Source organism: Engraulis encrasicolus, chromosome 9 (assembly GCF_034702125.1).
Source record: "Engraulis encrasicolus isolate BLACKSEA-1 chromosome 9, IST_EnEncr_1.0, whole genome shotgun sequence".
NCBI lineage: Eukaryota > Metazoa > Chordata > Actinopteri > Clupeiformes > Engraulidae > Engraulis > Engraulis encrasicolus.
In genome coordinates this window covers 42161628-42175743 of record NC_085865.1, presented here as the reverse complement: position 1 = coordinate 42175743, position 14116 = coordinate 42161628, and the positions used below count along the sequence as shown (strand labels likewise).

The following is a 14116-nucleotide window of genomic DNA, read 5'->3' as shown; positions in this document are numbered from 1 at the left end:
GGTCCTCTTTGCGTGGTTCCCCTTATAAACCTTTTAGTTTAGTTTCAAATGAAGGCCTCCGCTTCAGAATAATAATTCTCTCAGGTCTCCCTGGAGTCTTCTAAAACTCCACGGTAGCCATCCAAGACACCTGTGGTTTCCTTTTTTTGAGTTTTGTGTTCATTTTTTGTTTGTTCTAAAGTTACTTTAAACTACAACTGACTTGAGCCCATACCAGGCTCTATATGTGAGTCAATTCTGCAGTGCAACCCCCACCCAGCCCCACCCCAAATTCCCCATCACCACCCCAGCACAACCCCCCGCCCCCTCTTCTCCGACAACGAAAAGGTCCATTGAGAAAGTAACACATGGATGCCTGTTTGGTGAGACCCTTATAACATAAAACCCTACCATCTTAAAATCGAAGGAAAAAAAACAAAACAAAAAAACAAGCGAACGAAAAAAAAGGTGAACAGCTCAGGCATAAATCGTGAATCATTCGGGGCTGGTGCAAAACAGTCTTGCACTAGAGTCTTCTGAGGCCGATTCCCAACTGCGTCCCCAATGAACCTGTCCCCACATCAGGAGCCTCTGGGACGCTGGAGCTTGGAGCACTCAAATATTAAGAATGTGTGTTCGCTTTAATTTGTATGTATATAAGACTGTCTGTGTGTGTAGTATGTATGCATGTGTGTGCGCATACATGCTGTTAGCCATGCCCTGAAAACTGCTCATTGGCACAAATAAGCTGCATGGCGTTGTGTTCAGTCCATCTTCAGACTGACAACCCCCCCCCCCCCCCCCCTAGAACCAACTGAACTGTGTTACTATGTTGCATTGCTTTTAGTCCATCTTAACCCCCTCCTCCACCATCACCACAAGGTCAGCCGCGCTGCATTTGGGTTCAGTCCATCTTGAGGCTGCGGTAGATGTAACGTATGAACGCTAGCGAGGCCCAGAAGGACACGGTGCCCAGCATGAGGGAGAAGACCAGCGCCGTGAGCAGCGAGTAGCCGAAGAACTCCACGCTCTGCACGGCGCCGCTCATGGAGGAGCGGTTGCGGTAGTAGAAGACCGAGTAGACGAAGATGAAGAGGCCGGTGGAGCCGGCGCTCAGCACGCTGCGCCACCACCAGCGGTAGTCCTCCCCCGACAGCAGGAAGTAGGTCAGAGCCACCGAGATGCAGGCGCCCACCGACAGCAGGATGGCGAAGACGCACAGCAGGATGCCGTACAGGGTGTAATGCTCGCGGCCCCACACCGTGGCAAAGATGTAGTACAGCTCCACCGAGATGGCACTACGGAGAGAGAGAGAGAGGGAGAGAGGGAGAGAGAGAGGGAGAGAGAGAGAGAGAGAGAGAGAGAGAGAGAGAGAGAGAGAGAGAGAGAGAGAGAGAGAGAGAGAGAGAGGGTGGTCAGTTGGAGGGAGGAAAAGAACTAGAGAGGGAAAGGGAGGGAGGGAGGACGGTAAGGGGAGACAGAGGGATGGATGGATGGATGAAGTACGGTGTCTAGTGCTCACGGCCCCAAACCATCATGGTACTACGGTAAGATGAGGCAGAGAGAGAGAGATGGTCATATGGATGGATGAAGTACGGTGCTCACGGCCCCAAACCATCATGGTACTACGGTAAGATGAGGGAGAGAGAGAGAGATGGTCATATGGATGGATGGAGGACAGTATGTAGTGCTCACGGCTCCACACCGTCTTGAAGATGCAAAACAGCTCCACCAAAATCGTAGTACAGTAAGATGAGACAGAGAGAGAGAGAGATGGTCATTCGGATGGATGGATGGATGGATGGATGGAGTACAGTGTGTAGTTCTCACGGCTCCACACCATCATGAAGATGTAATACAGCTCTACCGATACTGGGGGGTGGGGGGGTCAGTTGAGAGAGAAAGGCAAACAGAGATGATGGGAGGGATGGATGGGAGGGAAAGAGAAAGAGAGAAAGGGATTGGTCAGTTTTGCTGGGAGACAAAGAGGGAAAAGGATTGGTCAGTTCTTTGAGGTGTGAGGAAAAGAGAAACAGACATGTCATCTGATCCCTCATTGCTGTGGGGACTAGGGATGCACCGATACCGATACTGCTCATTATACTTGTACTCGTACTCGTCAAGCACTTGCCGATACCAGGAACGATGCTGCTATTACACAAAAAAAAGGCAAAATCTTGTCACGCTCTGTGGACTTGAAAGCAGCATGGAAAAAAGTGCCACCTCATACATTTACTAACATTTAAATCTACATGGAAATGGGCAATAAGAATATCACAGGTGGAAAAAAAAACAAGGCCATGCATTTACTTTTATTGTATTTTGGTGGTAAAAGGTATCGGTATCGGTACTCAGTATCGGCAAGTACACACATTAATGTACTCGTACGTATTGGTTTTCAAAAAAGTGGTATCGGTGCATCCCTAGTGGGGACTGTAACCAGTGCCCTGTACCTAAGTAACCAGATTGCTTACACTGAGGTAAGTGTTAGCCAAGTGTAATTGCATCATGAGAAAGAAAGAGGGAGACAGAGGAGGGAGGGATGAAGAGATGGGGTGTGAGAAAATCAGCGAGGGATGGGTAGAGACAGAGAGAGGGGCAGGAGAAAAGCAGATGGACAGAGAGACATGAGGAGGAAAAAAACAGGCAGAGAGATAGTGGGGAAACAAACAGAAACGATAAAGCAGAAGAGAGAGACTAAGTGGAAAAGTGAGAGGAAAAAGAAAATGAAGTGGGAGAGAGACAGACTCTCAGAAACCTTGAATGGCAATCTGTCATGAATGATAATGATAAGTCAAAACTTGAAATCACTTCAACAAATCCTTTGCATTAGTCATATCAGAGAACACACAGCTCCTCTTCCACACCACAATGAGCCTGTTGCAACAAAGCGCCCATTGATTTATGAAGAGCAACAGATCGGATATTATATGATGTCTTCTAAGGACCATAATTTATCTCCTGCGCAGTACTAAAGGCAGAGTGCTGTGCTGGAGGATTAATGACTGCGTAAGACATGCCTCTCTCGAGTGTAGTTTTCATACACAGGCATATCAGTGATGATCTAATGCTGTACAACTACTACTGTTACCCACTGGAGATCAATACATCAATCTACAGCCTATTTATTTGCCAGACTCTCGTCAGACCTGTGTAGGTCCGCACAGCTTCGTGAGCTCCACTACTAGTTCTGGGAGAGCATGCATTGGCTTCTCCTTCAGAAGGCATGGCTTTATCTATGATTTGTCCGCCCTTGCGCCGTTTTCAATGTAAATGGACTGGTAAATGGACTGCATTTGTATAGCGCTTTTCCACTCCTTCGAGCACTAGCGCTTTACATTGTATGCCTCACATTCACCCATTCACACACCGATGGCCGTGGCTGCCACGCAGGGTACCACCCTGCCACCAGGAGCAATAGACAATATAGTATCTATAATCTGTACTATGACTCCTCAATGCAAGCCACCATTGATATTGAAACAATAAATGCTCCGACGATTTTCTGGCTTGAGACATCCTCACGATTCCAGATCTATACTATATGTGTAGGTGTAGTTCCGTTTAGCTCCACCAGGGGGCTACGGAGCCACACACACACACACAAACACACACACACACAGGCGCACACACACACACGCACGCACAGGTCTGGTGAGAACCAGACTAACCTATTTCTACCCTACACTATTTATCCCTCTTTTGAAATCTTTTACCACTGAATAAATGGGTGGTTGACGTGACGCCTTGTTTTTACGTAACATTGGTTAAAAACCCACAAAACTGTTATTTTTCCTCTTAAAAACAAATGTAAATGAAATGTGGTACATTATGTTTCATACTCGTCTTAGATGAGAAAAAACCTTTCTGTTAAGATTTATGTAAATGTTTATATGTCAAATGTCCTGTGTAGAGTAATGCACTGATGTGTATACTATTATACGTCAGTGGGAGCAACACTATACAGTCAAGATCGAGCAGTCTTCTGAAGGCAGCAAAGTGCATTCACAGCCCTGACACATGAATGAGGACTAACTAGATTGACGGCCATCACTATGTAAGGAATGCAGCAGAATCCTTTTCAAACGTCAACATTTGCTCAAGTTGACACGCCTATCTGGCTGGGCCTGACGAGCCAGAGGGATATGCAATCCTAATTCACAATAGCATACAACCTGTTACCCAGTAGTCAGATCAACTGAAACACACAGATCTCTAGACCAGACCCAACCACACCACTTACATTCATGTCTTGCTGGCCAAGCTGCCTATTCTCAGTTCTTCCTCTTTTGGAAAACTTTGCATACAAACACGACAGGAATCAGTGATCTTTGACACCACTTTTTAACTAGTGACTAGTTGATTATTATACAGGAAAAAAGATCAACTGATAGTAAAAATAGATGAAGTAAATCGCAAGAAGGGAAATAATGGAAACAATGATACATGTGAGGAAGTTTATGACTTCTAACAGAATTTTTGTTACATTCAGTTTGTGCACAAGTCACGTAAACGTTCCATAAGTGGAATATTCCGGAACTTGTTTCAAACCGAACACTGCTGATGTTCTGTTTGAAACCAGAATACTCCATGTATGTAACGGCGTTCAATGACTCCCAGGAACAGGGATACACCATCTTAATCTCCACTGAATAGGGGGGAAGGATGTTAGGGGTAAGAGAACCTACTGGGCATGTCTAAACATGTCAAAAGCTCATTGACTTCTAAAATCCTAAATGAAGTCAGAGTTATCTCTTTGCTTATTGTGTAACGTGTGAGTACATTTGTATCGTACTTTGTGTGTGTGTGTGTGTGTGTGTGTGTAATGAAAAGTGAATACTTTGTCTACGTGTGTGTGTGTGTGTGTGTGTGTTACATATGGTCCTTGATGCTTGGCGTACCTGAAGGGCAGGAATCCCCCGATGGCCATGTGCACGGCGGTGTGCTTGTACCAGGGCTGCTGGGGGATCTGGCGGGGAATGTTGCGCGTGCGGCACGGCGCCTGGAAGCTGCCCGCCCGGTTCTTACCCACGATGCCCCCGATGACGGTGAGCGGGAAGCCCACCAGTACCCAGGCGCCTAGCAACAGCAGCACCGTGGAGGCCGGCAGCGCCTGGGTAGAGCCGCTCCACCAGTGCACCGAGTTCACCACGCTCCACGTCAGGAACAACGGAGCTGAGGAGAGAGAGAGAGGAAGGGAGAGGTAATGAGAGGGATAGCATGGAGGGAGCGAGTCGAAGAGGGGTGAGATGAGCGAGAGAGACAGAGAGAGAGAGAGAAAGAGGGGAGAGAGAGAAAGTCAGAGAGATGAGATGGAGAGAAAGAGAGCGCGAGAGAGAGAGAGAGAAATTGAATAAAGACAATGAACAGTGGTGGGTGAGAGTTGTGGGTTTTCAAAGAATCACAACAATTCCCTGCTCTGTACAGTTTATTTGTTCAGTATAATCCTCAAATTAGTCCCTGTCTAAGGCACTGCAACAGCTTAGCATGTCAACTTGATGTAAATTACAGTCTTGCCGGTCAGATTCAGTTCATTATTAATAAGGATTAGTGGATAAACAAAACAAATAAAGGCAGCCAGTGTTTTATCCCTCAATAACCTGCAGGAAAGTCACAAAGGGGTTTAAGGGTGTGTGATCAAACTGGAGACACACTTCATTTATTCTTAAAGGGGGAAAAAAACGAATCCATCCCAATCTAAAAGCATCCATCTTCCATCCCTATAGCTCCAATGTGCAGTTAAGGCATGCTTGCTCTACCTGAGAAGAGTATGGAAGAGTCCTTGAACGTATGTGTATGTGAGTGCATGGGTGGCTGTGGAACCTGAGAAAAGTACGGACAAATATATGTGTACAGCACAGATCCTGTACCTAAGAAGAATGTGGAACAGTCCTTCTAGTATAGTATGTTTGCTGACATGTACGTGTATGAGATCAGATGTATTGTTATGTATATTTCTAGTGCACTTTGTATCGTCAAGTGTTGTATGCTATGATAATGTCCTCAATTGTAAATCGCTTTAGATAAAAGCATCTGCCAAATCCATTGTAATGCAATCTGTAAGGTATGGGAGGTGCGTGTACAGTATGTACAATATGGGTGTATGGGTACCTGAGAAGAGGCTGGAGGTGAGGATGATGTTCCAGACCCAGCGCTGGCCGTGGATCTGTGTGTAAAAGCTGCAGGAGCAGTAGCCCGACACACAGCTGGTCAACGCATACAGCACTATGGCCGCCGAGTTGATGGCACCGTGGCGGTGGACATTAAACATCCCCAGTAAGGCCATGATGATTATGCCTAGAGGAGGAGAGGAGGGGGAGGAGGAGGAGGAGGAGAGAGGAGGAGGAAGAGAGGACAGGAGGAGTAGGAGAAGTGGAGGAGAAGGAAGAGGAGGAGAGGAGGAGGAGAGGAAAGGAAGGGAGGGGAGATGATAGGAGAACAGGAGGAAAGGTAAGGAGAGGAGGAGGAAAGGAGAGGAGGAGGAGAGGAAAGGAAGGGAGAGTAGGAGAGGAAAGGAAGGGAGAGCAGGACGAGGAAAGGATGAAAGGAGAGGAGAGGAGAGGAGAGGAGAGGAGGAGGAAGAGGAAAAGAGAGGATAGGAGGAGGAGAGGATGAGAGGAGGGGAGAGAACAGGAGAGACAAAATGAGTGGAGAGGATGCAAGAGGAAAGGGAGAGGAGAGGAGAGGCAGAGGAAGAGGAGAACGAAGAGGAAACGATTAAAGGAAAGGAGAGAGGAGGACAGACACAAGGAGTGCAGAGGAGAGGAGTAGAGGAGAGGAGAAGAGAGGGGAGCGGGGAGAGGAGGGAGGGGAAGGGAGAGGAGAGGAGAGGAGCTCAGCTAAATGCAAACAGTGACAACTAGTGAAAACTAACAACTCTAACACATTAGATGGATACAAGATCACAATATGGTTAATTTGTCACAACCATTTGGATATGTTACAGGTTAAACTGACATGCAGTGAAATCGTCAGCACAATTATAGCCATGATTATGATAGTACAACAATCTAAAAGTGCAAAGTGCAAACTATGCTAGCCATGCAAATTACACACACTTTCTTTCAGCTACACAAATATCATTAAAATGAATTGAAGGCACAGGGCTTTTGGAGCTCAGCCCTAGTGGAGCTTGTTTTAGTCTAAAAGATTTTCATTTATTTGTTTTATTTTATTGTATTGCATTCCATTGCATTTTAAATCAGACCATTGTAATTTTGAAAAAAAAATTGTTTAGGGGCTTTTATGCCTTTATTTGACAGGACAGTCTGAGATGGTGACAGGAAGCGAGTGGGACAGAGAGGCGGGGTGGGATCAGGAAACGACCCCGGCCGGACTCGAACCGGGGTCCCCGTGGGCATGCAAGTCCAAATGTGGGGGGCTTAGCGCGCTGCGCCACAGCGCCCCCCAATAATTTTGACAATTTAATTGTGTACTTGTATGCTGCCTTGTGGCCAGGACGCCCTCGCAAAAGAGATTATTCATCTCAATGGGTCTTTTCTGCTGGTTAAATGAAGGTTGAAGAAAAATTGAAAGATATACAGTATATCATTTCGAATGGTACACTTCTATCATTTCATTTCTATTTGCATTGCTCTGTAAATTACCTGTGGCTAGAGTCAGAAACTGCGTGCCCACTCCCAGCACGGCACACAGCAGGCTTTTGTACGGAGGGAAGCGGAAGACATCGGTGTGGATGATCTTCCAGCCGTTATCCCCCTGGTCCAGGTCATCGCAACCCCCGTCCTCCTCGACATTATACCTAACAAACAGAAAAGAGCACTTATTGGTTAAGATGACAACTTTGACTAGGCCCTCTGGAAAGATAAAGATTTTGTATTGAGAATCCAATTTCCAAGGTGACTTTAAAAGAATTGTACATGTTCTTAAATACTATTTTTTGTTTGGGAGGGGTTCATATTATATTTAATATGAAACTGCACAGCATTGTCTTTCCATTCCTGATGGCTACATGTCTCTCTTCATTATAATGGCCTAGTGTGGCTTCAAGTGTACATTTCCTCTCATTACATTTCCTCTCAATAGTATGTCTGGGTTGGATCTTCTGGAAGGAGATTACTCGTGTTGGCAGACAACATACTGTAACCAACAATCAGTGAATGGGGCGGAGGGCATACGAGGAAGGAGGGGTGAATGGTGACACTTTGGGCACAATCATGACGAAGCAGTGCTGCTTTTGCCAGGCAGCATGCATGCACACTTTGCCAGTTTAATGCATTGTGGTTATAACATTCTAACCAGAATGCATCAAACTTGCAAAGTGTGCATGCCCGCTGTCTAGCAAAAGCAGCACTGCTTCATCACGAATGTGCCCATTGCACATGAGCAAATTATATATGTCACCAGGTCTCTAAATTAACTTTCTTTGTCACCAGCCAAAGTGGTTTGTAGATGTTAACTAGAAGCCAAACACACACTCACTAATGGGTCAAAGTGGCTGATAAATTGGTCTTATCTACCAGTCAAACTGAAATTTCACCAGCATTTGGCCGGTTGGCTGGTGTTAATTTAGACCCCTGCATGTCACGCCCAATAAGTAACGACTGGATAAAATCAGAAGCGTTCATTTCAATCTTCAACAGAGCTCACCCCTCCCGCCAGTGATTGGTTTGCAATTCGGCAGCTGCAAACGGTCTGTGTGAATGAAACTTGTACGAGGGTATGGGGAGATCAAGCTACATGTTGTTGAGCTGCATGTGTGGGTCTTATTTTGACAACATGAACCAGGCCTATGAGCTCACTGTACAGGTTGAGATGGTTACTTATATTCTACTGTGCATCCCACTAGAGCATGACACGGGAGTGGATTTTAACTCCCATCCCATCCCGGTCCCAGAAAAAAAATCCCATCCCGTCCCGTCCCGGAGTGGAGTAAAAGAAACAAATCCCATCCCGTCCTGAAAAGAATGTCTCCCAATCCCGCCAGCTCTCACTCAAAATCAATCCCACTCCCGTTTCATAGGCTTTTTAAATGAAAAAATAAGCAAGCATTCCCGCTCTCATTCAATTTTATTCCCGCTCCTGCCCGCTCCCATTCATCTTTATTCTCGCTCCTGCCCGCTCCCGTTCGTCTTCAAAATTTTGACTCCTATCCCGCGGGAATCCCGCAGGACCCGCCGGACCCATGGAAATTCCTGAAAAATGTCATCCTCTACATCCCATTGACCTGAATAAAGGGGACTCCACACATTCGATTTATAACTGAAGCAACAGCTGGGGGCGGGATATGAAACAAATTTCGGGCAGAACAAGGAAGTAGAGCACCATTCCCCATGCATCTCTGTGGGAGACTTGAAACAATGTATCTCCATTGACATTCGAGCTGGCTGTGTCGGCCTATCAGTGACAGGTTCTCAGCATTGCTATGGTACAGTAACAGTGGAAGTATTCCTGGATGCTTCAAAACCGTTGAATGGAATACAGTAGAAGCCCGCTGTCCATACGTATACACGTCAGTGGTACACCCTTATCTTTGTCTTACAGCAGCTGGTTGTACAGGCAGCTTTTCCCTGGCCAACGCTAGTACAATGGAAACTGTGGAAGAAGGACCTCAGCTGTGCACAGAAACAACATCTCCACGTCATCCCACCACGCACAGCGACTTAAAAATGCAAATAACCACAAAGACACAAGCACACAGTCCTCTCCTCTCCAAATGTCCACATAGTCCTCTTCTCTCTGTGTTTTTCCTAATGTCCTCCTTGAGCCTTTCCCAAACATCCGTCTGCTGCACAATCACATCCTCCAAGTGCTTTCTATTCTTCTCTTCCTTTCACTTGAAAGTGAAAAGTGAAAGCCCAACTGGGAAACTCCAACTCCCATTGTCATTGTGACACAGCACTCCACAGCACACAGTGCTCACTGCACACAACGAAATTGCATTTATGCCTCACCCATGCAAGGGGGCAGCCCCCAATGGCGCCCCAAGGGAGCAGTGCGACGGAACGGTACCATGCTCAGGGTACCTCAGTCATGGAGGAGGGTGGGGGAGAGCACTGGTTAATTACTCCCCCCACCAACCTGGCGGGTTGGGAGTCGAACCGGCAACCTTTGGGATACTAGTCTGACACCCTAACCCCTTACCCATGACTGCCCATTTGCGTGTGGGTGGTTGACGTGACACCTTGTTTCTTCGTAACATTGGTTAAAAACCTACAAAACTGTTATTTTCCTTTAAAAAACAAATTTCAATGAAAGAAGATGTGATACATTATGTTTCATATTAGTTTTAGATGAGAAAGAACATTTTTGTTAAGATTTATGTAAAGGTTTATATGTCAAATTTCCTGTGGTGTGACTGTAACATTAATGAAACAATATATAATAATATATATATAAATTAACCAACAACATTTTGAATAATGTATGAAGCATTTGGCATGATTGCATAAATCTTAACTTTAGATTAAGATATGTGAATGTGGAAAAAACTCAAGACAGTAATATTAACTACAAGTTCAATTTCGCAACACAAATTGCGTCCTGTGGGGTGACATGTATGTCAATGTTTGTGAATGGGCAGCTGCAAGGCCAACTACAAGGGTCTTAAAGACTGGCTCCTAACCAGTCAGTACCTCAGTTATTGGAGAGTGCTGTGGAAGTTTAAGGTGACTCTTAACCTCTTAATATGTCTTCATATTGCAATCTTTCTGTCACGCAATGCTTAGGTTCATTTTATGGTGTCCTGTGGTGTAACTGCTCCACAAGAGGAAAAAAACGTTTTTTTATTAATGAAAACACATATTAAGATTAAACACAATATCATTATCAAGTTAGCATGAGCTCAGATGTCAGTCATGTATACAAAAGGATTAAAATGGCCATAATGCAGTGAATTCCCTGTGGTGTGACTCCATTTTCCTGCGGTGTGACATGCCTATGCTATGTGTTGATGCAGGACACATTTTCCCAAAAATGGCAAAAATAAGGTGAAATTCCACAGACCACTAAGTGCTTTATTTTTTTCTATTTTTTTCCAATTTTTATCCATCATTTTTTTCAGGAATTTGAAAAACTTTTTTTTTTTGCGTTACGCCCTTAAACGTCAACCACCCGTGTCTCTGATGGTGCAGACAGACTGGGCCAAACAACCAGTTCATCTGTATGCACTTGGTCTACATTTAGTACTGCACATTTTTGTGCCTGCCATGCCCCTTTTGCATTCTGTAATCATTTGCATTGGGTAACCACAAAAAGTAACCACAAAATGTAGTGAATGTTAGGCGGCGGCCTACAGTTTCAAATGGTGGTGCTCATGTTCGCACTGTGAAGAGGAGTTATGACTGTTGTTTAAGATTGTGCATCGCAACACATCACAGATGATGGAGCTGGATTCATATAGCTTTACCAGCCCTGAAAAAATGCACTTCCCTTTTCAACAGCCAGACAGCAGCATGGGAATCGGTGTCTTGCCCAAGGACATTTTGAAATACAACTAATCACACAGAGCGGGAATCTAACTAACAACCGGACCCTCTGGTCACAGCAAACTAACAACCCCCTGGTCACAGCAAACCAACAACCGTTTGGCCACAGCCAACTAAGACCAGAAAACCAGCAAACCAACACCCCAAGGCGGCCACCTTGACAAGAATCACCTAGCACCTTGACAAGGACCCTGAAAAGATACAGATTTCATGTTGCAAATGTAATTCCTAAAGGTGCTTAGCCAAAAAAAAAAAAATCTTTCAACGCCCCACCACCTTGACTAACACAAATTTTGGGGTAAACATTGAGCACCTTTACCTCCACAGCCACAGTCACAATATAAACCTATGCCACATGAACACTCTGTACAGCTTAGCTGAAATCGATGATACATTTGCACTCGCGATGCTCTTGGCACACGTTCTGCACCCTGCGTAGCAAAATATTTGGCCAGTCCAGATGGAGTGCCCCTGTCCCTGGTGACGGGGTCCACAGAACAGGGCAGCCACTGTTCTAGGGCTTAATGCAAACACAAAACCACACAGCATTAGCACCACTAGCACTGTATGTTTCAGTTTAAGTTATGGATAGTCCTGTCGCCATTTTGATATTCACTATCACAGTCATTGTGTACTGTGCGATGCCTGAATGCTTTTTTTCTGTTATGCAACATAATGGTCAGTTCTTATGCTTCTAAGTCTGCTAGCATTCCTTTTTTTACTACAAACAACATAAGCAGATTAACTTCATTTTTTTTTTTAATGAAAAGCTTTCAAAACAAAAATGTGCCTCTAGTAACATTTACCCCTTGTGTACGTCCATCTGCCTGTCATCTAAAACACACGTTTCTTGCTGCATGCCAGCCAAAGTGCTACTGTCTGGTTTCTATCACTTCTGAATGGAACAAGATGATCAATTACCTTGAACTTTTACCTCCATCTTAACATAACAGACGTCCCACTTCTCCATCCCATCCCCCCATCCCTGCCTATCCATCACTTCACACCATCCAAGTAGAGGTTACTACCGTCTCCTCTCCATCACTTCAATGAAGCCACATGATCCATTGCCTTGAACTCCAACCTTAACCAATGGTTAACCCTTCTGTTCTCCTCATCTGGAAAAGTTGTTCTTGAGCTCTTTGTGCTAGAAAACATAACCATTTGTCTCCCATGTGTGTGTCTGTCATTGAAATAAGTATTGCATGAAGTTCTGAGTGTGCAATGGCATTTGTTTTTAGGTTAACTTTACCGCCGTGTGCCCCATTCCCCCTGGGTAAATGGTAAATGGACTGCATTTATACAGTGCGTTTCCACTCCTTAGAGCACTCCAAGCGCTTTAACATGTATGCCTCACATTCACCCATTCACACTCAGTCACACACCGGTGGCCGTAGCTTCCATGCAGGGTTCCACCCTGCCACCAAGAGCAATTTTGGGTATTTTGTATCTTGCTCCAGGACATATTGATGGGGGGGGTTCAGCCAGAGCGGGGCTTTAACCTGCAACGTTCTGGTTGCCGGACAGGCTCTTCTACCAACTGATCCACCACTACCCCATTTCCTCTCCCTCTCTCACCTGGCTAAGTCATACTGTGCTATAAAAAGAAAACTGATGGCCCCACCGTGGCTCAAGCAGTAGGGCAATGCACTGCTACACTGGCGACCCGGGTTCGAGTCCGGCCCGGGTCCTTTGCCGGCCCTTCCCCTTCTCTCACCCCACTTGCTCTCCTGTCTATCTCACTGTCCTGTCATGAATAAAGGCGCAAAAAGCCCCCCAGAAAATATATTTTTAAATAATTATAATAAAAAAATAAACCTGATTTGACTTGCCCCACACCCAGGCCGCCCTCCTCGCTCCCTCCCTCTTACCTGGCGAAGTCGTTCTTGAGGACGCGCATGAGTATGATGATGACGAAGCCGAGCAGCAGCACCACCAGCACCAGAGAGTTGATGATAGAGAGCCAGTGGATCTCCAGCGTCTTGGGGAAGAAGGAGTAGTCTCGCAGGCGCTCCGCACGGCGTGCGTACGGCAGCGGGCTCTCGAACCAGCGCACGCTGTAGGTGTGCGTGACGGTGAGGCCGGCGCCCGCGCCCCCCATGCCACCCTGCGTCAGCCGCGCCCCTTCTTCCAGAGGAACCGGCTTCACGTCCTTCACCGACACGTTGGCGAAGATCACTGTGTCACCGTTATACTCGATGTTGAAGTCCAGGTGAGTCCACAGGCCCACCTGTTGGAGAGAAATGAAGGGTGTTAGGAATCAGGAATAATAAACGGTTTCTTCATAAGTCACAACTGTAACATGGAGCACATTCATATACAAAGAGTATTGTGATTTCAAACGGAATATGCTCACTGTTCAGTTTAAAATAACTTCCAGAATATCCTGTTGAACATGTGTGAAACAGTGTTCTCCAACTGGAATATTCCCAAAACACAGACACATTGGGAATGAATTAATTAACAGTTTACATGCCATGCGCAAACCGAATACTACCACCATTGTGTTTAAATATTGTTGAATATGATAATGTTGAATATTCCTTGCATGTAACTGCTCATTGCAGAGCAGGTCCGTTTTCTAAAGAGAGATCCTGTGAAATAGCACAATGCAAGCAGACCCCTCAAGGTGTGTAGAGCAAGCCTCTTTTCACCTTTGTGGACTACTATAAGAGTCAACTATGGAGAGT

General features: G+C 45.7%; 1 protein-coding gene across 2 annotated transcripts in view; it reads right to left on the bottom strand.

The window, feature by feature from the left end:
* Positions 1 to 281: 281 nt before the first annotated feature.
* tm9sf1 (transmembrane 9 superfamily member 1) overlaps positions 282 to 14116 on the bottom strand; it is a 17902-nt gene continuing 4067 nt past the window's right edge. For both annotated transcript variants that reach the window (XM_063207178.1, XM_063207179.1), the window contains exons 5-9: positions 13298 to 13656; positions 7587 to 7741; positions 6091 to 6276; positions 4881 to 5154; positions 282 to 1277 (exon numbers count right to left, since the gene is read on the bottom strand). In XM_063207178.1, coding sequence (XP_063063248.1) covers positions 884 to 1277; positions 4881 to 5154; positions 6091 to 6276; positions 7587 to 7741; positions 13298 to 13656 — 1368 coding nt within the window. In that variant the 3' untranslated portion in view covers positions 282 to 883. The remainder of the gene's footprint in view (positions 1278 to 4880; positions 5155 to 6090; positions 6277 to 7586; positions 7742 to 13297; positions 13657 to 14116) is intronic.